Below are 27674 nucleotides of genomic sequence, written 5' to 3' on the forward strand. Positions count from 1 at the left end.
TATTCGCCTGTTTATTTCTGCAGTATGATCATTGGTTTCATTGATCAAAGTTCCCAAGTATGTACATACTGATATTTATCTACTTGTTTTATCACGTTACCATTTATTGTCAATATACATACTTGCAATACATTTCATACTTTAATACGTTCATTACAAATGCAGTTAGTTCCCTGTTAATTGTCGAATTTTTTATTCAATCAAGACATTACTCATCTGCACATGACTGAGAACAGATTATTGAACATGAATACTGTTAATACAACAAGTGGGTATGATTTTTATAAGCTTGGAATCGTTCTGAAAACTTAAACAAGCATTTTATTTCACCGCTATATTTTCGGTAGGTGATATTATTTACTTATATCTTTTTACTTATATTTTTTCTACCATCTTCTTGCTTTTGTTTGTCCTTTAACAAATAGATTTCATCTGTGAATGGAATACAGAATGTTAGGCAAAACTTATTACATTAACAATATGATTTAAATGTCAACGTCAACATTAAATTTACGTATGTCAACCTCTTACAAATGGAATGACAGGAGAAACATTTTAAAATAACATTTTTGTTTGTATTTGCTATTTAGCATAGTTTAAATTAATTGACATGATAAGGCAATTAAAATATAGTATTATATTCTTTAGTTAAATATATTATTAATTGAAAGGAGTGCCCGAAATCATCCATATTTAGTGAACGTTAAAATCATGTTCAATATATTTCAATAAAATTTTGTAAGAAGTGACTAAAGACGATGGATCTGGCTAAATCATTATTTGAAACTAGGAACCATGAAGGTTACGTTGGAAAAGAAGCTAACACGGTAACTATTATTTTTCAAATGTTTGGCTTTTCTTCTATTTGTTACCCTTACCACCTTTTACCCTGTTTTTAACAATCTATTTATCTGTATATCACATAATATCATTTTTGAATGGAGTCCTATCATTCATTTCTTCATTCTACTCTCTTTCTTGAGCTAGACTCAATCCAATTGCATTTAATTTTACGTCATATGGTCTCCAATATGCTATATTTTTCCACACATATATTTCTTATAGGATTTCCTATATAACTTATATTTACCTATACTGGGACAAAACTTGTTTTGTCAGGTATATAATAAAACTTTTAGTTGTTTTTGTGAGCCTATATCCATTTTCATTTAGAAGGCTCATGTTTGTGTATTATATATGTCAGTACTGGCAAATAGCATATATCTGCGTATATATTTCAGAAAAGAGAATTTGAACAGGTGATAGAACCAGATGATGTAGATGACAGTATTGCTGAAAGTTTCAGCCAAGGATTGACTGTCTCAGATACTATACTGCCTACCCCAGGAAGTCCATTTTCAGCATTGACCCCTAGCATGTGTCCACAGGATATTCTTGCAAAACAGACAGTGCCAGATGATCCAAATTCACAGCCTGAATATAGGTAAGTTTATTCATGTTAGTACAGTGGATATTTTTTTAAAAACCCCTTTTTTACTTTAGTGTTCTGTTTTTAGGTTTGATGAATTTGGATTTAGGGTAGATGAGGAAGATGGCCCAGAACAAAATTCTAATAAACTTTTAGGAATACCTTTTGTGGAAGACCCACAGCATAGGTAAATTTGTAAACAGACCATTAATGATTTTGTTATGAAGCTTTTTCTTGTGGCATTTTAATATTATTTACTATCTTTAATGGGAATTAAGGCACATGTTTCAGGTTAAAATATATTTATTTTTTCTATCTATATTTCTGAAATTTGTATTTTGACTTGCATTCAATTTTTAGGTTGCAATGGGTGGCCCATCTTGAATTTTCTCACAATAAAGAAGTTTCTAATTTAACATGGGACAAAGTTGATCTAAGATTACCAAGGACAGATAAACTTGCTTCTATGGTCAGGGCTGGTATTCCCCATTCTCTAAGACCCCAGATGTGGATGAGAATGTCTGGAGCTTTAGAAAAGAAGCAAAAGTCTGAATTATCTTACAAAGATATTGTAAAAATGTCCAGCAATGATTCATTGATGATGTCCAAACAGATTGAAAAAGACTTGTTACATATTATGCCTACAAATGCTTGTTACAGTAATATTAATAGCACAGGTATTCCAAGACTGAGAAGAATGTTAAGAGGCATTGCGTGGCTGTATCCAGAAATTGGGTAAATACAAAATATAACTCTATTTATAGCATTTTCACTTCAAAATGGTATTTTTGGGTAAAATTTTTAATAACTTCTGTTCTATTCAGACTTTGATATAGTTCTTTTTAAGTTCAGAGGTCTAATAGGTTATACTAATATTTTAGATACTGTCAAGGGATGGGAATGATTGCAGCTTCTCTTATATTATTTATGGAAGAAGAAAGCTCATTTTGGATCATGGTTACCATAGTTGAAGATTTATTACCAGCATCATATTATAATACTACACTTATAGGTATTTATCAAATAGTTTTCAGGCTTCTGTTAGTTTTATAGTAAGAAAACACAATAGTAAATACTTGGAATATACTATAACCATGACACGAATTGCTAGTTTTGTCCCTTACTGCTTTTTTCCATAGTTAATTACTGCTCTTTTTACTTACTTTATAACTTAATTTATATTTCTTCTGGTTAATACTTTTCTTACTATTATTTTTGATGTGTACTAGTTATGCCAGTTTTTACTTTGTGTTGTGTGTTTTTTAATACTTTCTACAAAAGTTCAAATATTATGTCTAAAGAATTCAAGTGTTAGTTTCTGTATTAAAATTCATATTTGTCATAAAATGTTTTTGACTATATCATGTATCATTATGTTACAGGTATTCAAGCTGACCAGAGAGTATTACGCACCTTGATCTCAAGCTATTTACCAGATACAGATGAAGTACTAAAGAACCATGACATTGAATTATCGCTAATAACCCTTCATTGGTTTCTGACTTTATTTGCTAGTGTTGTTCATATGAAGATTTTACTGAGGATATGGGACTTATTTTTCTTTGAAGGATCAATTGTTTTGTTTCAAATTACTCTTAGTATGTTAAAAATGAAGGAGCCATATCTCAAAGAGCTGGAAAATTCAGCTCAGATTTTTAATGCCTTGTCTGACATTCCAGGGGATATAGATGATGTAGACATGTTGTTGGAGGTAAACTTTTATAATAAATTAATATATTTACACAAAATAACAACAATACACAATTATTTACTTGAGGTATTTTATTACAGTACTAAAATGTTATTCTTTTCAGGTGTCCAAGGAATTAACAGGATCATTAAGTGAAGTTATGTTGGAAACTTATCGTAGAAGACATTTAGCTTATCTAATGGCTGATCAAGGTACTTTGGTAGGGAATCCTGAAGCAGCACCTAATCTTCCAAAACAACATCTTGCAAGGTAAATAATTGTTTTTTGTAATAATAATAATAATACAAGTACTTTCTGTTGTGATTATACTTGTTAGTCCAGTGAATAAGTGGTTAAGTAGATTTTTTGCCAAAATGGGTTAAGTGCACTAATGAGGACAGAATGACTTCTTAATTGTTGTGAATAAGTAGTTAAGTTGTAAGAGGACTCTAGCCAAGGTTATATGTATGTGTATTATTTGCCATCTTTGAAATTGATGTACTATTTAGATTAACACATTCACGACCAACCGTCACACATGTGTGACAGTGAAGTTTTCGTAAGAACTACTGACACACATGTGTGACACCGAACTTACGTGATGAAATGTAAAATAGTTTTACCACAGTTTATCACAGTGGGTCTAAATTTGGCCACAGTCCACCTGAACAATCTTCACACCCTATGACTGGGTTGTGATCTCAACGTTTAAAAAAGAAGCAACAGCAAAGGCTAGCAGAAAAAAAGTTGTTGTGGAACACAACTTGAAAAAAGAAAATAAGCAGAAAGGATTTGCAGGATGCCAAGTTCCATATTTTGTCATTCCCCACTTACGAGAGCCATTATTGTCGAAATCGAACTAATAAAAAAATTTTACCGTCCAATTTGAAAAAAAGAGAAGGAAAATACAAAAGCATTGATTCCTGAAATGATTGTACAGACAAAATAAGAATTAGATAAAAGGTATTATTCTAATAATTAATCATTTTAATGTATTTCGGTATTTAGTCTTTTTCAAATTATTATAATATAGAATAAAACAGTGTCATATTATGGGAAAACTGTGGGTGATGGGTAAAATCTAATTTCAGATTCTTTTTAGCGCCAAAAAATACATAGGATTCAAATAAATTTGTAAGAAAAGTTTTATAAATATTTTTTTTTGTTGTTTTCTTGTTATTGCTTGCTAAAAAAGAACATTATGGTTTTGTAGGAGACAGATTAAGAAAAATAAATCAGTAATTCAATTGCTGCTATTTAATGAAAACACTGAAGATGACATTAAAAGTAAAAATATAAAACAGACTGAAATTTTAGTTGATCTTAGAGAAGCTATTTTACAGGTAAGTTTATTAAAAAACTTGGGAAATCTGTATTTCTTGTATTTGCATACATTCTTGATATATAATTGATTATATCACGTTTTTATAGTAATAATTAATAATGTCATTATATTGTATCTGGTTTGTAAATACTGGAACAGGATTTAAAATTAATAATTTGATATATACACACTATTTCTTTACAATTTTTATTAACTTCGTCTAAAAAATTGATACAGCCGGTCCCAAGCCCGGATAAAAGAGGAGGGATAGAGGAGTAACACCTCTAAAAAAACCAGGGTTCAACTGTCCCGGTTGATAGCACCCTGTAAGGGCTCCTTCTCTAGGATTACAGACGAAAGATAGATGATGCACTTAAGCTGCAGTGAAAGCAAATTGTCTAGGAGAAGGAAAACTCCCAAATTAAACCCTGGTAAAAAAAATAAAATGTTAAAAAACCCAGCATAACGCCTCGGAATGAATCGATCAACAAACGACGACATACGCTACGAAAAAGGAGTATGAATTTCGGAACTTGGAACGTGCAAGGTTTTAGACTTAAAATAAATGAAATAATGTATGACATGAGTAAGCTGAAATTGGACATCACAGTAATCACCCAAAAAAAACGAAAGTGCCAAGGATCAGAAAACATCGGAGAAGATGATCACTTCTACAGCGGAGTACCAAAGGAGAAAAGAGCTCAAGAAGGTGTTGCTATATTAATACGTAAAAAACTAAGGAAATACATAACTACTTGGGAGGCCATAAACGAGAGACTGATGAAAATGAACCTTACGATTAGAGGACACAAATGCACAATCTTGGGTGTATATGCAGTAAATGATGACGCACCAGTAAACATTAAAAACGATTTTTTTGAGAAATTGAATTTAGAGGTTGCAAAAGTCGGCACATCTAGAGAAATTATCATCTTGGGAGATTTACTGGAAAACAAAACCCACAACGCAGTTATAGGTCAATTCGGAGAGGACCACGTAAATGATAATGGTACCAGACTAATATCATTATGCGAACAAAATGAAATGAAAATTGCAAATGGATTTTTTCAACACAGAGACATACACAAATGCACATGGGCGCAAAATACGAGAGGGTTAAAATCAATCATAGACTACACAATCATACGACAAAAGACAAATATGATTGTACAAGATGTAAGAGTATTGAGAGGAGCTACCTGTGGAAGCCATCATCACGTATTAAAAGCTAAGATCACATTTGGAATAAATAAACCTAAAGAAGAAAAAGAAGGAAATGAAAGGGAGAAAGTAATACAGAAGAGGTATAACCTAATCAGCTTAGAACAAGAAAGTGTGAAAGAATTATACAGAAATAGATTAAATCACAAGTTAGAAAATAAACAATTTAATAATAATGAAGAACATTACTCACATAAAAAGGTGTCTCCAGGAGGCAGCAAGAGAAGCCATTGGATACCAAATCCAGAATCAAAGAAAAATTCTATATTGGTTTGACGAAGAAATAAAACAAGAAATAAAGAAGAAAATAGACCAATATAAAAAATTCTTAAATACAAAGAATATAACAGATACAATAATTTACAAGGAGTCTCAAGCTAAAGTACGAAAAATTATATATCGGAAGAAAAATGAAGCATGGCAACAAAAGTGTAACATGATAAATTCACATCTAGGAGGACGAAGAAGCACAGAAAGTTGGAGAGTCTTAAAATCTTTACAAGATAAGAAGAGAGACATAGTGTCAACAATAACAATGGATGACTGGGACCAATATTTTGAGAAACTCCTAAGGGAAGATAGACCACAATTTAAAGACAACAACGAAACACAAATTATAAATATTTTAACTTCGCCCATACGAATAATAACGAAAGAAGTGCAAGATGTAAGTAGATCTCTAAAAAATAACAAATCACCGGGTCCAGGTAACATCCCTGCGGAGTTAATTAAACACGGTACAACCAAACTATATACAAGTTTAGCCAAACTGTTCCAAAACTGCATTAATGGAATGGCAACCCCAGAGGAGTGGAAGACATCATTCACATCCACTATACACAAAAAAGGCAGAAGGGATGAATGTGACAATTACAGAGGCATTGCCGTGACAAACTCGGTCAGTAGAATATACGGAAAAGTAATTAAAAACAGAATAGAAAGCGAATATAAAGACTTAGAGGCTGAGGAACAGGCAGGATTTAGGGCAGGTAGATCTACTGTTGACCATTTCTTTTGCATTACACAGATTATTGAAAAGAAAATAGCCGTTAATCAAGAAGTACATTTATTGTATGTAGACCTACGAAAGGCTTATGATAGCTTACCGCATTATAAATTATGGGAAGCGTTAGAGAAAACAAACATAAATATGAATTTAATAAATGCGATGAAGGAACTGTACGCTAATGCTAACTCAAAGGTAAAAGTTGGAAATAATCTGTCAAGTGGATTCCAAATAAATAAAGGTCTTAAGCAGGGCTGCTGTCTCTCCCCGACATTATTTAAAATTGATCTAGAACAAGCTCTAAAACTGTGGAAGCGCAAATGTAGAAATATGGGAATTCCGATTAACAACAATAGCATATACACTTTGTCATTTGCAGATGATCAACTAGTGATAGCACAATATTATGAAGATATTGAGTGTATGACTCGAAAATTAATCGAGGAGTATTAAAAATGGGGACTTGAAATCAATATCCAAAAAACCGAGTATATGTGTATCGTCGGGAAACAAAAGGACCTCATATTGGAAGATGGAGAAGTTATCAAACACTGCAACACATATAAATATTTAGGTATGATCGTCGCAAAAGAAGGCAACGTAGACGATACAATCGAGGAGAAAAACAACCAAGCAAGATAAGCAATTTCCCTTCTCAATAGTATTTTTTGGGATCAATCAATCTCTAATAATAACAAGAACAAGATATATAATACAATCATTAAAAGTATAATTACCTACAGTAGTGAAGTATGGCAAATAAAGGAAAGATACAAGAAAAAACTTGAGGCAACGGAAATCGATTTCTGGAGACATTCAGCTGGAAAATCTAGACTAGAAAGCGTAACGAACAACAGCATAAGAGAAATTATGAAAATAAAACATACAATAGTAGACGGTATTGGTACCCAACAACTCAGATGGTACGGTCATGTACAGAGAATGTCTGAAGAACGTCTCCCAAAACAGGTCTTAATGTGGACCCCTCACGGTAGAAAAAAAGAGAAAGACCCCGCCTTAGTTGGAGAGAAGGCATCAATAGAGAAATGAAAGACAGAGTCATAGAAGAAGACTTATGGATGAATCGAGAGGAGTGGCAACTGGGTATCGGAAGACGTAGGAGAACGTTTTAAACCGATCTATATATATATATATATATATATATATATATATATATATATATATATATATATATATATATATGTAAGCAATTACAGAGATTGATCTTTACACTGTATGTTAACATTTTTTTTAATGGGGATAATCCCGTATTTTAATAAATAAATAAATATTAAATAAAAAAATATCTTTTTAGGTAGCCAGACATTTTCTTCAACTAGATCCAAAATTGAGTAATGAAATAAGTTTAGTGGCTGACTATTCAATGGATAGTCATGGTCAAGATCATATAAATTATATAAATGTTTCCAAAACGAGGAAAAGGAGAGCAAAAGCGTTATTGGGTAAAGTTTATAGTTTTCATAAATATCGATAATAAAATGCTACTGATGGCAATTAGTATTTATCAAAACTTATTTGTTTTTAGACTTTGAACGACACGATGATGATGAACTGGGCTTTAGAAAAAATGACATTATTACAATAGTAAGTCAAAAGGATGAACACTGCTGGATAGGAGAATTAAATGGATTAAGAGGTATGTTTTCTACCAGAACTATTTCTGAAATTTAAGTTCAAACAAGTTGATAGATGAATAAAATCGAAAGAAATTGAAATAAAATAATTATTTAAAGGAAAATAACAAACATGTGACGTTTATAACGTTACAGCATTTTCAATCGACGTGAATATTGTTTATGCACGAGTTTTTCAGCTCTGTGTTTATTTCAATAATTGGTCTAATTCATCTCTAGTAGTATCTCAACTTTCAATTAATGATTAAAAAGAGTTTTAATCAAACTTTTAATATAACCAAGAGTAATTATTTGTGTAAATTGAATGCTTTGCGTCCAATATTTCCATTTGAATACATTCTATGATAATTATTTTTAATTTTATAGGTTGGTTTCCAGCCAAGTTTGTAGAAATGCTAGATGAGAGGAGTAAACAGTACAGCAGTGCTGGAGACGACAGCATATCAGAAACCGTAACAGACTTAGTCAGAGGTACCCTTTGTCCTGTACTCAAGCAAGTCCTTGAGCACGGAATGAAACGTCCACACTTTTTAGGTACATTTTTAATCCAAGGTTTAATTAAATTACTTTTATTTTTTTTTTATTTTTAAAGGTGGTCCGTGCCATCCATGGTTGTTTATTGAGGAATCGGCAATGAAAGAGGTTGAGAAAGACTTTAAATCTGTATACAGTAGATTAGTACTTTGTAAAACATATAGGTTAGATGAAGACGGAAAAGTTTTGACTCCTGAAGAAGTAAGTTAAGAAAATAATATTCTTATATATTTTCTTCTAGTAATTTGTTTGCTCGATTTTACTATATAATTTCAAGTAAGTGCTTACATAAACAAACTGTAGCTGAGTGCATCACTGACACAGATATATCAGTTTAAAATAGTTGTTTTATTAAACCAATAAACGGGATTTAACTTAACCATAAAGATCATAAAGATGATTATACATTAGAACGATACCTACATCCTATCACTTGAATGTAGTTGTTTTTACTTGCTTGTTGATTATATATATATTTTTTATTATTTCTAGTTGCTCTACCGTTGTGTTCAAGCTATAAATTTGTCTCATGATAACGCGCATGCTCAAATGGATGTGAAACTTCGTTCTTTAATTTGTATGGGTCTCAATGAGCAAGTACTTCACTTATGGCTTGAAGTGTTGTGTTCTTCCAGTGAAATTGTTAGGAAATGGTATGTATATATAATTTTAGATAGTATTAAATTTTTTAGTTGTTTATATTTATTAAATCGTGTGTAAGGTGTTCTCAATAATCTGAAAACGAATTAAACTGAAATCTGAGACATAAAACCCAAAACTATATTTTATATTTATCACAAATCGGCTCATATGGCTGTAACTGTAGATAATAGATTAGCATAACTATATAAATTCACTAAATATAAATTATAACACAAACAGAAATTAAATACCGAGTTCACTAAATATAAAGTAGGTGGGATAGTTCGTTATGTCTAGGAATTACACGGGTCTTCTTGTTATCTCCGCTCCGTGTCTCACCAATTCCAAAACTTCAACAGCTAGATATTACAAACAGCTGCCAATTATACATGAGCTCTAGCACCAACTCTTTCGACATAATTTCCTTTCCTCACTAGACGATGAATATGACCTACCAGAAACTACAGCAGCACTATTTGATCGGGATTTTGCTTTTTCTTAAACTTTGCCAAAATTACCACGTCTAGGCATGTTTTAGATATTTAGCGCTAATTTCCCTTGGATATCAAGTGAATACTGTCAACTATTTTTCGTATTAGTTACATTTTAAATTCATTTTGGTGTCCTAAAGTATACTTTTTTATAATACAGAATTATAACGACGAACCTTAGTGCTTGATTTCCTGGGGTCTCTCTCTCTCTTTTCTCTCTCATGTGTGTGTTTCGTGTATAGAGGTGAAACTTTTTTCGTGTGACATGTTTAAGTTATATATTGTTTTATATGATATTAAACCACAATTAAGTGTAATGATAATTACATTTTACACGATTTCAAATCCCGAAATCGTTTTTAACCTTCGGCCAGGCGCGCCCTAAATAATAACATCATCAGGCGCGCCGCAGCAATTTGCTGCCATGTAGTTTCTTATTGTTTTCGACACTTTTAATTATTGATTAACTGTATCGTTATTTATTTTGTCAAAAAATAAGAACGCTTCATTAATTTAACTAATTTTAATAAATTGTACAGAAAAAAACTTTTAATTTATTTGATCATTACAATTAATACATACAATATTAGATTTAGAATGTCTTTTACAAGTGAATGCACTACATTGTGTACATTTCATAGAGGTATACGACTTGATTTTTTCACTGTAACAATTGCAGCATCTACCACGTTTAGCAGGATTTTCGTCTTAATGGGGTACTGGTTGGTTCGGAAACATCCTGGACAGGAACTCGGTTATATCACGTGGAAGTGTTTTAATTTGTAATCGTGTATGAAGGTGTTCTTTCATCAAGTTCATTGCAAGGTTTTTGAGAAAATGTCTCCTTTTGAGTGATTTTCCCGAATTTGCAGCGGAATGTAGAACAAAAGCATTTATGCCTCCAATATTCATTAAATTATAGAATATAACACACGGCCATCTTTTAGTAATTCGTGAAACACTGTATGATGAACATAATTTATCTACAGTATCAACTCCTCCTTTTGTTTTATTGTAATCTAAAATCAACTGTGGTTTCTTATTATCCATGTCAACTGTACTTTCGTTGTGCATAGACGATAATAATATGACTGACTTACTTTTACGCGGCACGTAAGAGGTAATCATATAATTTTTTGAAATCCAAATATGCTAGATTGAACTGCCCTTGATTTATGTGGAAGAAATTCTTGAGGAATTTCTCTTTTGTTTTTCTTCAGCGTCCCAAGCAGAGTAACTTTCTTCTGCAGCAAATATCTAGCTAACGGAATACTAGTATAAAAATTATCTGTTGTTATGTTTCTTCCTGTCATTTCTACGGACTCTATTAGACGTTTTACAACGTCAAAGGCCGAATTTGATACGTCGTATGTACTTAGCAGGTTTGTTGGGGATATATTGTATCCAGCTACACCTACCTCTAAAGGGATGGATCATTTCATCAATTGTTGTATACTCTGACAAATTGTATGAGTTTTGACAATTTTTTATAAATCTGTCAAAAAACGATCTAATGGCCGACAGCTTATCTATTTTACATCTATCACTACTTGTATGTTTATCATCAAATCTCAATGAACGTGCAATAAATAGGAAACGTTTGTAGCTCATTACTGCTCGAACAATATCAACCCCTGTGCCATCTTTTTCCCAAAGTTCCATCACATTTGTGTGATTGCCGTGCTTTATGCCAATCAAATAGAGGAGTCCAAAAAAGGCCAATAACTCCTGTCCACATTCCTGCAATCTCTATCTCTCAAATATTGCGTTTTATCTCTATGTTCATTTATATATAAATTAGAATTTCATCAACCATATCAATATTGATAATAGTAAAAAACGCATCAATTTCTGTTTTTATTTGACGTGCAGTTCCTTTTAATCCCGGTGGTACTCTCATTATATTTTGTTGCTTTGTCTTAGATGTGGCAAAAGAAGTTTTATACCACTTACTTGTTTTATCCTTGCCAATGAATGTATCTTCAACGTTTTCGTAAAACACTTCCTCCTCATCTGACATATCTTGCTCTAAACATGTATTGTCGTGGTTCTCCTCAATTTGTTGTTCATCCAAATCACTATCACTTTCCAATATTTCATCTGTTTCATCTTCAATATCTGTCATATTATTTAGAATTTCCTCTAATTGTGCTTGGGTTAACACTTCCTTTGGATTTTTACGAGACATGGCGTAATCTAAAATTATAAAATATGTTATAATATAGAATTCTACAATAATCTAATATGTTTCATATATATTATTAATTCTTATAAATAATTATATTATTAACAATTTTACTTACCAATAAAATTTCAATTTCTCGAAAAAGATATATAATATATTAGTTATTTCAAAAAAAAAATTGCGCGAATTTCACTACCAGGCGCCTTGCAGCAATTGTCTGCCTCGATGTACTATTCATAAAGTACAATAACTAACTAATTGGATTTGGATTTCACAAGACGATGATAGGTACCGACTAAGGATTAACCGATAAGGGAATTTTAAAAATATCACGTACATAGCGTATCCCGTTAACACTTTACCTGGAAATATTGAGTTTACGCAGCAAATTACTGCGGCGCGCCCGGCTGAAGGTTAAAACATTTTAAAATAAAAATGATTAATGATCTTAACCTGTAAATGTTTATAATTGGCGCTAGATGGTAATACCAATTTGACAGTTGACTTATTGGCCTCGATGTTTTAGGTATTAGGCGTGTTTTGAATGAAATTCTATGAGTTTGAGGTCTGAGAGCGATCCAATATATTTTGCAATAACATAGCTATCAATTTTCATTGGACTTCAGCTAACACATTTCCTGCAAACTCGAAATTGGATCTTTCTAAATATCCATTAATTGTAACGCCACGTTCAAATATATAATCATAATAATCATGAGATATTTGAATTAGACAAGTCTCTTTATATGCTTTATAGACTTCGAAAAAGCATTTGATAGAGTAAGACACGACCTACAATTAGAACGTTTGCAAGAAGTCGGTTTAGATGGAAAAGACATCAAATTCTTAAAAAACTTGTACTGGAACCAAAACGCCAGAGTTAGGATCGAAAGTTTCACATCCGCAGAAGTAGAAATTAGGAGGGGAGTTAGACAGGGATGTGTTCTGTCGCCTCTGCTGTTTAATCTTTACTCCGAGTTTCTATTTAAAGAAGCATTGGAGGATTCCAAGGATGGAGTCAATGTGAATGGCGTAAATATCAACAGTATCAGATACGCCAATGATACAGTGTTAATTGCGGATTCCGACTTAGGTCTACAACGACTCATCGACAAGACCAACTCGACCTGTGAGCAATTTGGTATGAAAATAAACATTAAAAAAACCAAAGTGATGTCAATCCGAAAAAACCAAAACGTACCTCAACCTTGCACAATAAATGGGCACATTTTAGAACAGGTCAATAGATTTAAGTACCTGGGATGTTGGATCGATAGCAGCCTAAATCCTGATCTAGAAATAAGATCGAGAATAGAACAGGCCAGAAAATCTTTCGAAAAAATAAAAAAACTGCTTTGTGATTCTCGAATAAAACTCGAAATTCGACTACGTTTATCAAAATGCTACGTCTGGTCGACTCTTCTATATGCAGTTGAAACGTGGACCCTTAAAACATCAACCGTAAATAAATTGGAGGCCTTTGAAATGTGGATCTACCGGAGAATACTCAAAATTTCATGGACATCGCATACCTCAAACGAAGAAGTGCTGCATAGAATAGGCAAGGAAAGAGAACTTTTTAACACAGTAAAAGTTAGAAAAACATCATACCTAGGCCACATACTGAGAAATAATAAGTACCAATATGCCCAACTTATACTGAAAGGAAAAATCGAGGGAAAGAGAGGCCTAGGAAGGAAAAGACTATCGTGGCTCAGAAACATCCGACAATGGGCAGGGCTAAATTTTGAACAGCTAATAAGAACAGCTGAAGATAGAGAAGAGTTTAAAATTGTAGTAGCCAACCTCCATTGAGGAGAGGGCACTTTAAGAAGAAGAAGAAATTCAAATATAAATATAATGTGTCGGTAGCAATATGTGTAAAAAAGTAAATAACTACTGCTGACGTAGTCACCATCTAGACTACCCCTCCCCCATGTCATCAAAAACAAGCAAAGCAAAGACCCCCCACCTCCTGTAGTGCTTACGTGATACTTGAACAGCCTCTTTCTTATTAGTTTATTCTATGCAGTGACTTAATATTAATTACGCTGTTGCTTGTGCTACTCAATTATCCTTGGTCAATATATTCGAATTGTATGGTTTCACAATGCACGTTAATTCTCCTACAAGAATAATTAAAACAACATCTACTATAATTGATTATATTGTCTCAGATTTCTCACCCCTTGCTGTAGCTCTACAATTATTAATGCAGGACTATCTGATCACGAAGCAGTATATACCAAGTTTAACACTCTTAACAAACCATCCTCCAAAACCCAACGTTTAGGTAGGATTTTTCCGCTCAGCTATCCGCATATCAGCCAAGAATATGCGTTCACTACTATGCATCAAGAAATTTACTACCAACGTCTTTGTCACTAAATATACCTCCATTACTTAGATTAATTATGCAAGGGAAGATACAAGCGAAGAGAAACCCAGGACGACGCAAAATATCCTGGCTAAGAAATTTGAGAGAGTGGTTCGGTTGCAGCTCATTAGAATTATTCAGAAGCGCGGCCAATAAAATTAAAATAGCGATGATGATTTCCATCCTCCGATAGGAGAAGGAACCTGAAGAAGAAGATATATCCAAGTACAAAGAAATCTTTCCAAAAATTAATAAAACAGCTAAAAAAATGTACTATCAAAATCGTCTGGGAAGCTTTAAAAAGGTTGCAAGGGAAACTTGGTCCATAATAAACGATCTTCGAAATAAATACCAACACAGCTCAAACATTTTCTCTTCCAAACCCTGAAAATCTAAATGAAAACTTCGTTAATGTCAGTAAAAATATAACATCAACTGTTTTGCCACAACAAGATCCTATTTGCCGTCTCCTCAATTCAAAAAAGGTCTCAAATTCATTTTTTACAAGACCAGTTGATAAATCTGCCTAAAGACAGCCATTATTATTCCTCTTCATAAGGGTGGTGAAAAATCGAATGTCTGCAACTGTAGACCTATTGCCTTACTACTGGTCCTGTCAAAGCCAAATATTCCTCAAGAACAAGCTGGATTCATGTCGGGAAGAAGCTGTGGCGATCAAGTCCTCTCCTTAACAACATTTATTGAGAACGGATTCCGGAAGAAACTTAAAACAGTAGCAGCTTTTATAGACTTGACGTGCGCCTACGACACAGTGTGGAAGGAGGGTCTTTTATTTAAAATATACCAGATGGTACCATGCCGTTCGTTCAACAGTTTGATAAACCAAATGCTAAGTGACAGACTTTTCCAAGTACACCTAAATGGGAAAAACAGTAAGTTCAGAAACCTGCAAAACGAAATGCCCCTGAAGATGCTCTAGGAAGCGAAAGTACTTGGGCAATATTTAATTAATAAAACTGTGCTCGATATCTGCCTTTCATTTGATCAAAGTTCTTAAATTTATTAGTTTGTAAGGTTTTATTGTGCAATTTGCAATTTATTTAAATTTTGCAATGGATTGTGTATTTTATTATGAAATAGAAGAACTTCTAACAAACAACAGTGACTGTAAAATATTGTGCACAACAGAACATTGGAAAACTAAAGAAGAATTAAGTGAATATGGAATTAACAATTTTGTGCTGACAGCTAGTCATTGTAGAAATAATGTGAACGAACATGGAGGAACAGCTATATATCTTAGTAAAGACATCATTGGCCAGGAAAGAAAGGATATACAAGAGTTATCAGTAGATAGGGTAATAGAGTGTGCTGTATGCGAAGCTAATATAGGTAATAACAAACTCATTATAGCATCAGTTTACAGACCATCAGGTAGCGATCTGGCAGTTTTTTTAAATAAATTTGATATTATACTGGGAAGAATTATGATAGAAAACACAATTATAATTATAGGGGGAGATTTCAATATCGATCTTAAGAATAACACATTAGATAAAGTAAAATTTTGTATGTTAATTAACTCATATAATATTTGTCATGTAATTGAAGACTACACTAGAGTAACTGCCACATCTAAAACTTGTATAGATAACATACTAACAAATATGCAATCATATGTGTCAGTAGAAGTCTTGCACGCTGGAATCTCTGATCATTCTGCCCAAAAATTAACTTTTCAGGTAGAGGAAGCAGAAACGAATACTCTTGAAATGAAAAGACATTTTAGTACAAATAATATTGAAACCTTTATAAGTAAATTACATAATCATGACTGGCTTAATTTAAGTTACAAATGTGTAAATGATCAATGGAATACTTTCTTAAATCAGTTTCTGTATATATTCAATCAGTGCTTTTCTTTTAAAAAGTTAGATTCTAGGCAACGTAAAAAAGGCCTTAATAAAAGAGATGATCCAGAGGTAATAGAATGTAAGACTCGTTTAGACATCTTGTTTACAATGAGCAGAGTTAACCATAAATTCTATGATTCCTATAGGCAGGTAAAAAAAGAATATAATAAGAAACTAATAACAAAACGATCAAAGCTATATGAAAACAGGATGTCTGAAGCTGCCAACAAAAATAAATGCATGTGGCAAATTGTTAGTGAAATTAATGGTCAATTAAAAAGTGTAAATTCAATAAAAGTAGAGGGTAGTCCTCAAGAGATTGCTGATAAATACATGATCCACTTAAATACTACTTTAAATAACACTTTATCTCAATTACAATACACTGAATATAAAGACAACATTGCAAGTAACATAAATTCAGTGTTTGTCGCACCTGTGACAGAAACTGAAATTATGGATATAACTAAAAATTTAAAAAACAAAATGAGTTGTGGAATTGATGAAATACCCACTAAAATCCTTAAACTTTGTATAAAGGAGATAGTGAATCCTCTCACTACAATCATAAATAATTCACTAAAATCTGGTGTATTTCCTGAATGCCTGAAAACTGCCATAGTAACACCTGTTTACAAAAAGGGTGATCCTAAATTAATTAATAACTATAGACCAATTAGCCTTCTATGTTCCTTTTCAAAAATCTTAGAAATGACTATGTATAGGCGGATAACAGAATTTTTAACAAAATGTCATATTATTAGTGCAAATCAGCATGGTTATCAACAGGGAAAATCAACTCAGACTGCGATTTTTCAATTTGTCTGGGATATTTTGAAATGTACTGAGATTGGTCATATGGCTTTGGGTCTCTTTTTGGACCTATCAAAGGCATATGACTGTTTAGTGCATGACCTATTATTTGATAAATTGGAGAAATATGGTATACGTGGACCAGCATTGAACTGGTTTAAGTCCTACTTGGCAAATAGGAGACATTTAGTAAAAATAGATAAAAACACTGAAATAGGCATCTCATCTGAAAGCACTATCAATATTGGAGTACCACAAGGAAGTGTGATTGGTCCTTTACTGTTTGTGATCTATATCAATGATCTTCATGGTCTAGTGGCTAATACTACTTCCAGCATAACAAATTATGCAGATGATACAAACATTTTAGTCAGTGGTAAAGACATGTATGTTCTAAGCGTTAATGCTAGTTTAGGGTTCCAGAAAGCTAAAGACTGGTTTTCTATGAATAGGTTGGTTTTAAATCAAAATAAAACAGATCTTCTTTTGTTTAAGACAAATTATGCACATTCAGATATGCCAAACAGTATTATTGTAAATAATGACACTTTAAATATTAGCAGCAGTACCAAATTTTTAGGATTATATATTGACAGTTTTTTATGTTGGGATAAACATGTTGACCAGTTATGTATGTCTTTGAGTAAAGTGATTTACAGCTTTAGAGTTCTAAAAAAATACATGAATAGTAACTCATTAAAAACAGTGTATCATGCTAATTTTGAAGCAAAATTTAGATATGGTCTAATAAATTTTGGGTAGGGGCAGTAGGGACATAAATAATGTATTTCTGGTTCAGAAAAAAATAATCAGAGTTATGTTTGACTTAAAAAGTAGGGAATCATGTAGAGGGCATTTTAGGAGTAATAATATTTTAATAGTTTACGCTGTATTTATTCAAGGATGCTTACTGTTTCTATATAAGAATAAAATACTCTTTAGGAACTTTGAGCTCAATAGTATAGTAAATACCAGGTTATATAATTATAAAATTACAATACACAGGTTAAGTATAACAGAAAAAAACGCTCTTTATTGCTGCATCAAATTGTTTAATAAACTGCCTGAACCTATTAAAAGGGAGGAAAGATTAAGTTTGTATAAACATCAAATATTTAAATTACTGGTAGCTCTTGAGCCATATTCTGTGGAGGACTATTTGTATATGTAACGGTTAGGAATAAGTAAATAATATTTTCGTTTGTGACACTGTTTTTTTTTTAAATAATTTTATGTTCACGGAATGTATATTATTTTCTAAAAATAAAGATATTGTTATATTGTTATATTATATTATATTATCTTTTAGGTTGTGATGTTGACAATATATGTAATTTCGGTAAATTTTAAATTGTTATGGTCATTTTTCGACTTTTTGTAAGCATTGTCCATATAATTGTACAATTTTCAGTGACAATAAAGCACATTTCTATTCCATTATTGTTTATGATGTTGCAGGTATCATCCATGGTCCTTTGTCTACAGTCCAGGTTGGGTACAGATCAAGTGCGATCTCAGAATATTGTCGCAATTACCATTCAACCTAAACCCTGACTGGGAACTTCCTGTGAGAAAAGAAACTAACAATCAACCACTTAAAGATGGAGTCCGGGATATGCTCGTCAAACACCATTTGTTTAGTTGGGATATTTAGTAGGAACTCAATGCCGCAACTTGTTTTGATGTACACGCAGTGAGGCTAAAATGCTCAAGGAGGTTGTAGTTTCAGAATATGTTCTTGACTTATATTCTGACATTCGATTTTAGCTGTTAAGAGTTTAAACCTGTGCCATTGTGTGCGTATAAGAGGTCCATATATCGCAAAGCCAGTCGGCTAAGAACATTAATGCCTGCCACATTTTGATTGCATTATTGAAATAATATTCAATGATTAAATAACTCTTTCTCCTTATATCCGTCCCATTCGAGCTGATAGTCTCATGCAATACAATACAAGTGTTCGTGAGAGGAAAATGGTAAGATCACTAAATTTGGATTAGATTTTTAGCATCAATGAAACAGCTTTAAACTTTTTAAACGTATTCGTATCCTTGATCAGTTACAAATAATAGCTGTCAGTAAGTAAATTACATATTTAACATCTGTCAAATGTAATTAAGGTATGAAAATGATTTACTTTTTAAAAAGTTTTGTGAAAACAATGTTGCTTACAAAAATATATTGTTTAACAAGAATGTAAGTTGCAGTTGGTTAATAAAGGAAGGGAAACTAATATTTATTTAAAAAAATATAAAAAAGAATGTGCAAACGTCAGAAAGACATAATGAATATACAGGATGATCAACTTATGATCCGAAATTTAGAAAATAGAAAATATATTTTTTAATTTCATACAATGATATAAAAGATAGGGTGTTTTATTTAAAAAATAAGAATCGCTAGTTTTGCGCCACCCTGTAGACTAAATATAAACAATCGAAAGTTTAATTAATTACAAAGGCCATATTAAAAACTCTTTGTCAACGAACGATTAACCCTCAATGCTTTATCTTTAACGATACAGTAGAATTAACGATATCTTTTAAACCGCCCTCTATAAAATAGTAAAACCCTGTATTATCTAAATTGGAACACACTCAGCTTTAAAATAATATGCACTGTGTTCCACCTAAAAAATCTTCATTTTGATTTACGGCATATTCTCCTTTCGACATATGTTCAATTACACGCGTGTGATTTCAATTTTGGACCAATTATCTCTCATCAGACATGCATAGGTATAGGGGAGATCCTTACACCTTAGGACACTTTACTTCAATCTCACACAAATTCTGTTTTAATTAATATCCTCATAGTAATATTAATAAACAATCATACTACTAAATAATACTACTACTAAAACTAAAAAATGCCTTTTTGGAGTATAAAACACAACAGTGAAACAAAAAAAAGTTTTTGAGCTCAAAAAATTGATTTTTGAATTAAAAGGAAAATGTTCAAAGCAGTATGTTACACTGACTCTTTCTTAACATTCTAAGAACAAAATTCGCTAAAAATTCACACAATGAAAAAAAATAAAACTTGAAAGAAAAAATACCGAAAATGTTTTCACTGTGTAGGTACCAGAATCGATACACAATGAAATATAGTATATCTAGTGTCTTAAGAAAATGTTTTGACCACGAAAAGCCCTTATCGAACATCTAACGATCCAAAGTCAATATTTAATTTATAATAACCTGCCAAGCGTTGATTTTTCATGACAACGGGTTGAGGTAAAACCATTTTTACATCAGCTTTTTTCACTAGAGCTAACTCAGGCTGTGGACGAAAGCGAAAAGAACCATCCATTTTGTCACATTTTCGTAAATATGAAATTTTATAATCATTTTTTCCATTAACATCGGTAAGTAGCTTTCCAACATAGTGGACCTTTTTAGGAAAACGTACAAACACGAAATCGTCCTTATTAGCACTTCGAAAATAGTCAGGTTCTTCATCAGGTTATTCAGGAATCCAATTATCATCATCATCTGAGGAGTCGGCTAGTTAGCACTTTCTTCACTGGAGTCAGACTCTGTTTGTTGTTTTTTGTAGTTTAATTAATTTGGTTGTTGTAGGGAATTCCTTTAAACGATCTTTAACCTTTTTGCTAATTCGTGCTTTCCCGTTTTCTCTTTCTTTATGTATCGTCTAGCGTATGCCTAGAATTATTGCATAAAATATGAAATAAATTTGCCAGGATTGTCAACTGTAGAAAACAAAATTTTTTTTACTTACTTTTATATAAACTATTGTAAACTGGTTGATTTGAAAATTAATAAGTTATTAATTATATTATAACTTAATATTAAGTTACTTCCACTTCCTACTAATTAGTTATTCCAAGCTTAATTACCTAGGGAAGAGCAACAATAATGTTATAACCTAGAAAACATAAAAGCTCAGGAAGGAGCATTTGCATTTCAAAGAGTTGACTAGAATGGATACATCTACAACTTATTTGCCAGTGGCATATCTTTTTACGGAAATGTGTATAATAAACAGAAAGGATCATGAGCAAGAACATTTGGATGCTGCGGTATGTTGAAATGGGACACTGAAAAAAAGGCCCTTTAAAAGAACTATACAGTTAAACTTAAAGATCGGCATATTGTTTGTGACCATTTCTACGTCCGCTTTAGCTTACAAAGGCGTCATCTATTCTGACGACCTTAAATAAAAACAATTGATCTACCGTTTGCGTTAGCTATAGTTATGTCCAAAACGAGTTTTTCGGACAGTTTTCCAGAGTTATACAAGGCAGTTTTATAAGACCAAACAAAATGCTGTACCAATCAGAGTAGATGGCGCCTTTGTAAGCCACTATTGGATGATTGAAACACACTACGCTGGCCCGAGTTTGAATTTGTATGTACATATATGTAGAGACCTGTGTGATGAGAGGTACTTACTAGGGTTTTGAAACTATTTTCTTGTGGCATTTCTATATTTAATAGGAATAAATTACAATTTTAATTGAAAATCCGTTGTTAAATAAAAATTATTAAAAATAACGTATTTTCAATTGAATTACGGTTTATTTCCGTTAAATATAATACATAACATATGTAATTGCCTTGAAATTGCAATCACATGCTGCTTATTGTCAAATGTCTTAGAGAGGAATGGAAAGAGAAGTTTTACTCGTACTACAACAGTTTTGTACTTTATTTTCTGCAACCTCAATAATTATTATAAAAGTACAGACTGTTGTCATAATTTTCATATCTTAAATTATTACTTCGATTATTCAAATCTGTATGTACCTATGTGTTCGTGGTTTACTTGTCTTGGTTTAATGTTTTGATTAAACCAAATATTTTGGTGATTAAAGGTCGATTCAAACCCATCAGTCACGTCTCGTCACAGTCCCGGCGCCGAACCGAACAATCCGTCATACAAAATATTCTTTATTAGAAATATGCTGCCGGCATTCACATTCATCAGTTGACGAACAGTTTCTCAGCAGTCAGGTTTCGACACGTCTATCGCCCGGCCGATTTTATAATCTCAGCGACGATTTTTTTGGTTTTGCCGGGAACATGTCGGGCGGTACAAGTGAACAAAATAAAATTATTGACGAACAATTAATAGAATGTGTGAGAAAATATAATGTTTTATATGATTTGTCGCATGTAAAATACATGGACATTAATTTTAAAAATAATATTTGGCAGGAAATAATAATAATATTTGCTAATTCTTCATTCGAGAAACTTTCCATCTTTTCAACAGATTGGTCGCCGAAGACTGATGCATTTCGGGTGTGTGCGAATAGAGGAACGAATAGTTCTGTGACCAGACGGGACCGGTTCGGCGCCGGGACTGTGACGGGACTGATGTGTTTGAATCGACCTTTAATCTTTTGATGCTACAATTGCACTTGTTGGCGCACCATGTACCTACATTTAATTGTTAAAATATTGATTTTTCTATGTTTTCTATGTATTCAAATATAATTTTGCGCTATAAATATAGATAGTGTTTGTACATTTTGTGACATATCTGTAGATTTATGGAAAAAATCAGTATGGATGAAATTAACCATGTTCACTTAAAATATCTTTAATTGTAATATTGATTTTTAATTGTCTGTTTATATTTCTTACATTTCTGTTATGAAAAAATGTAATTATATCCTATAAAATTGTCCCCTTATCTCTTCTTCCACCTTGATTATATTTTGTTGTGTTTTTATTCCAGTATCAAGCAAAATCTATAAATTAGAAAAGAAAATATTTAATATTTTTTTAGTAGTTGCCTCTATAATTTATTTCCAGCTTGAAGGCATGTAAGTAATTTTTGATAAAAATAATGATACATATAATTTTAGCAATGATATACATTTTTATCGTATGGACTAAAATTTTACCTCGCAAATTAGAAAATGAGTTTAGCTGTGTAAAAATGTATATGTAAGTTGATACACTATAGTAAATGTATTATGTATGTTCTAGCGCAAAAAAAGTTGCTCAATTTCCCCAGATCTGGGAAAATAAACGTCATCAAGTCTCCATAAGAGCCCATGCGTTAGAGAGAGACAAAGCATCGATCTTTCCCCAGATTTTCGGATAATTTTCGAGAAGTTCTAATGTTCATTCTGGTCATTTTTGACGCTTTTTATCATGGTGATAAAACGGCTCGTCGGATCGTGACGTCAGAGGTCTCATTGTAAAGGGTAGCAAATATGTTGCGACAAAACCAAACACAACGACATTGGCAAAAGGGCAATCGTATCTTCCTTGTTATTGGTCAAAATCAAACGGCAACGGAGGATATAACGAATACATTCAGATAAAAAAAACAAACAAGGCTACTTCCAAAAGGACACTAAACAGCATCTCCGTTTTTAATAAACGTATAGTGACAAAAAAAAGGAAAAATAATTTACGCTAGAACTTACATAGTACATTTACTCACAATCGATATCGCATTTTGTCCATGTGTTCTTCCATTTTGCATTAATTTATATATTTTTTTGTTCGTTGTTGATATTGTATCTTGTAGATACAATAGTTTTGTTATCTGATTTTCTCTTTGCTCATTTTATGTCCTGAAAATGCATTAAAAATCGCCAGGGAACATGTCTGTATCGAGTTTTTTACAGAAAAATATCTAGCTATCAAGACATTTGTTGTTAAAACAAAATTTGTCCAAAATTTATAGGGCGTGGTCTGGAATTTATGTTTCTTCCTGACGTTTCTTCTACAAGTGCGACAGACATTGTCAGAGAAGGTACATCGATCACTGATTACACAGGCCAATAAAAAAAATTTAGTAGAAAACTTTTTTTGGCTTTAATGGCTGATTTTTATGTGCTGAAACCAAATCTGGTCTCAGTCTTCTTGTATCATCCCTAGGTTTTGAGCAACCTGTTTTTTATTATATAGTTTCAAATCACTATACGGTATTTGATAAAATTACCTAGATATTCCCAGATGTCAACCAAGTTATGTATGTCTGTTTCATTGACTGTACTAAGGCCTTTGATAACGTTAAGCATGAGAAGCTACGGGAAATCTTGCAAAAACTAAACATTGATTATCAAGATGTTCAAATAATGTCAAGATTAAACTGGTGTCAAACGGCAAGAATAAAACTCTAACCCTAAAAAGGCTCTCTGTCATTCATATCTATAATCTCATCAAACGATTAAAATATTAAAAGTCTATGTAATGCTAGTAACACTACTCCCAAACTGGTCGGTTTCTCAAACTATTTTTGCTTTATCACGTATATAATAAACCTAGTTTTAGTAAAATATAATTTTCAAACCACAAACAATTTTTAATATCTTCCTCCGTGGCCATGTTGAATGAATTGATATGAACAACGACTCTATTTAGTATTTCTCTAGTAGTGTAGCAAAATTTTGATTAGTATTCTTTAATTTGTCCTTATAAACCATATGATCAAAACATGGCAGGTAATAAATTGAAGTCCCTGGTAATTAATATATATATATATATATATATATATATATATATATATATATATATATATATATATATATATATATATATATATGGAAAAAATTGTTCGGTGAGTTGGAAGATTCATAAACTACTTTTGTTTTCTATAGTTGACTACAATTTGTTTATTACCAATAAGCCCAGCTTGATTCTGAAATTTTATTACCAAGAAATAATTTTTTAACCCCTCATTTTATCGTTTCTAGTTTACTGTTCCTCATTCCCTCTTTAGTAGCCCAAGCTGTAGAGAAAAAAAAGTGTATTAAGTGAATTTTTTAAACCAGCACAGCGGTATGAAGGGCAATGCCTGGAGTAACCTACAAGTGCGTGCAACTACAAATTGTTAGTTATAATTTTTTTAAGGTACAAAAAAAACGGTGTTTTATATGCAAAATATAATCGACTATCACCAGATGGGACCTAAGGGCTTGAAGAATCACTGCCACGTAACACTCAAGGTGCCTTATAGGGGGACTTCGACCAGTCAATTCGAAGTCCACACTGCGTAAATTCCATTATCGATGGATTTGTGGTTTTTCTTACACCAGGAATTGAAATAAAACAACTTTTTGAAAGGTGGAAACTAACCAGCCACAGAGTCTAAAAGAGTAGAGCGGAGCAGAGTCCCGACATCGGACTCCTAGGGTGCAGAGACCCTATTTGGGATCCGAGACCAGACTGAGACCGAGAGCAGAAAATGTCCCATATTTATAAGTATATTAGTATTTATATGGCATTTTCAGATCTCTCGGCTAATGATAAAATTGGAACAGTTTTTAAGGCGGGGCGATGCGCGTCAGGGTGCGTATTAGTCCACGACTTATGCACCAGGATGACACGACCAAGAAGAGAAAGTTATTTCAAACATTAAAAAAAATGACATTTTTAGACCTTCAATTGTTAATTTTGCGTAACCTATTGGGTCAAATTTAATTTAGCACTGCTCAAATTCAAGCTTTTATGTCCTTTCATAATAGTGTACTCATTTTACCCTAAAATATTGGTTTGGTACAGTAAAAATAAAAATAATCAAAGAACACCGATTTTTTTACCTTAAAAGTGTCATAAAAAAGTTATAGCCAACAATTTGGAGTTTCACATATTTAGAGGTTACTCTAGGTATTGCCATTCATAAAACTGTGCTGGTTAAGAAAAGTTCACTAATTAATGCTCAAAATCATTAATTTTTGTTTCTACAGCTTGGACTATAGCTCCTGTCTATGTTTGTGATATATAGAATAATATTTTAAATATTTACCTACTGCATTTCATAGCTATTTGTGGTGGCCCCACAGTAGAGGAACCTTCAAAATGAGTAAGAAAAAAAAGTAAATAAGTAAGATAAAAACCACAGACAATATTAAAGTTTTTTTTTTAAATAAGCTTCGAATTCAGAATAGAAGTATGCAATATACTCGAAGGAACACCAGGATTGAAAATGGAAACTAGGGAAGACAGATGAAGTATAGGAGAGTTACTTATGCGATAGGCTTAGTAGCTTTAAAAAAATAATGGAACAGCTCAAACTAACAAATTTATAATATTGTTTTTTAGTAAAATGAATACTAGTTTTTAGTTATCAATTAAATCAAGACTGTCTGTGCGATTTATTATTAAAACGCTAATCATTTTTAAATATAAATCTAATAATCGAGATTGATTTTAGTATATCTGTATGTTGGTAGGTAAATTTTTAACGTACTGTTTAGTCTAATATATTTTTTAGGTGAATTTCTTTAATTATTTATGAAAGACTAAAAAATCAAAATTTATTTATAAAAGTCTCATATATACAATATATATTTCGATAATGAATGATTAAATTAAAAATAAACAAATATTGATGTTAACATGTAGTTTCTATATACCCCATAGATAGTAATGAAGTCTACTATTCCGGAGAAGGCGGCACACAACGAAATGAAGGAGCATTTATTGTACGCAAAGAACTATACAGGGTGATCAACTTTTATCATAAAGTCCGGTATGTTTGTTATTATTGGAGAAACCAAAAAAAAGTTATTTGTAGAAATAGGAGGTAGCTGTAAGTTTCACATTTTAAAATTAGTTACAAATATACAGGGTCTTCCACAACACTGTACCGCATCAAAGAGTAAACGAAACCCTCTGTATTTTATTTTAAATTAAAAATCTGTGTCACTTTAAGGTATTTAAAAAGTTATAACCAATTTTCAGTGAAAATCGTAACATGTACAAAGTCCTATATAATTGAAAAGGGGTACAAAAGCAACTACCTATATTTTAAATGATGTCGAAATTCATAAATTAATTGATTTTCCTAATACTCTTTAAATCTAATACAGGGTAAGTCAAAAAACAAATGCATTATTTGCTCAGTATTTTTAAATCACCCTGTATTTTATATCGTCATCATAAACTAAGATGTATATAAAAATACTGGGCAAAATACTTAAAACTACTACTACTTAAAGACTATTAACAAAATAAATCATTTTTATGACTTTTGATAATGATTTAAAAACTATGGTTACAACAGGTCGTTACTTTTGTACTTTTTTTTAATTATACATTGTACATGGCATTGAACTTGATTTTTATTGAAATTTGTTTATAACTTTTTAAATACCCTGTATACCATAAAACAACTTTATACATATTATTGTAATGAGAAAGTGAAGCGAATTTTTAATTTAAAATAGAATACAGAGTGTTTCGTTAAAGACCCTGTATATTTTGTAACTTATTTTAAAATGTGGACATAAGTGGCTGTCAGGATATTGCCAATGTTTTGCAGAATACTTTGGCTCTGTATTTCAAAGATCAAATAGTCTCAATAGTATACTGAATCGGGGAGGTTTTTACTTTTCAAAAATAACAGTTGAGAATGTTCTCCAAAGCATTAAAAGACCAAAACCAAAAAAAACCCACAGGTAATGACAATATACCAGCAAACATTTTTAAAGGTTATACAGAGAC

General features: G+C 31.9%; 1 protein-coding gene across 1 annotated transcript; it reads left to right on the forward strand.

The window, feature by feature from the left end:
• The first annotated feature begins 526 nt into the window (after positions 1-526).
• On the forward strand, positions 527-26538 carry LOC140452362 (small G protein signaling modulator 3 homolog). The gene is made up of 14 exons (XM_072546568.1): positions 527-827; positions 1242-1444; positions 1518-1616; positions 1790-2164; positions 2311-2441; positions 2812-3140; positions 3244-3389; positions 4333-4462; positions 7986-8133; positions 8217-8327; positions 8692-8859; positions 8918-9060; positions 9352-9512; positions 18700-26538. The coding sequence occupies exons 1-14, from the start codon at positions 759-761 to the stop codon at positions 18893-18895; spliced, it is 2409 nt and encodes an 802-aa protein (XP_072402669.1). The 5' UTR covers positions 527-758; the 3' UTR covers positions 18896-26538.
• Positions 26539-27674: the final 1136 nt, after the last annotated feature.

This window comes from Diabrotica undecimpunctata, chromosome 10 (assembly GCF_040954645.1).
Source record: "Diabrotica undecimpunctata isolate CICGRU chromosome 10, icDiaUnde3, whole genome shotgun sequence".
In the NCBI taxonomy this organism is placed as follows: domain Eukaryota; kingdom Metazoa; phylum Arthropoda; class Insecta; order Coleoptera; family Chrysomelidae; genus Diabrotica; species Diabrotica undecimpunctata.

Bases quoted from the DNA above. Each gene is read 5' to 3' on its own strand.
- LOC140452362 (XM_072546568.1), top strand. From the start codon at position 759: ATGGATCTGGCTAAATCATTATTTGAAACTAGGAACCATGAAGGTTAC. The intron at 8,328-8,691 runs GTATGTTTTCTA...TTAATTTTATAG, and splicing joins AGAATTAAATGGATTAAGAG to GTTGGTTTCCAGCCAAGTTT. The intron at 8,860-8,917 runs GTACATTTTTAA...TTATTTTTAAAG, and splicing joins GAAACGTCCACACTTTTTAG to GTGGTCCGTGCCATCCATGG.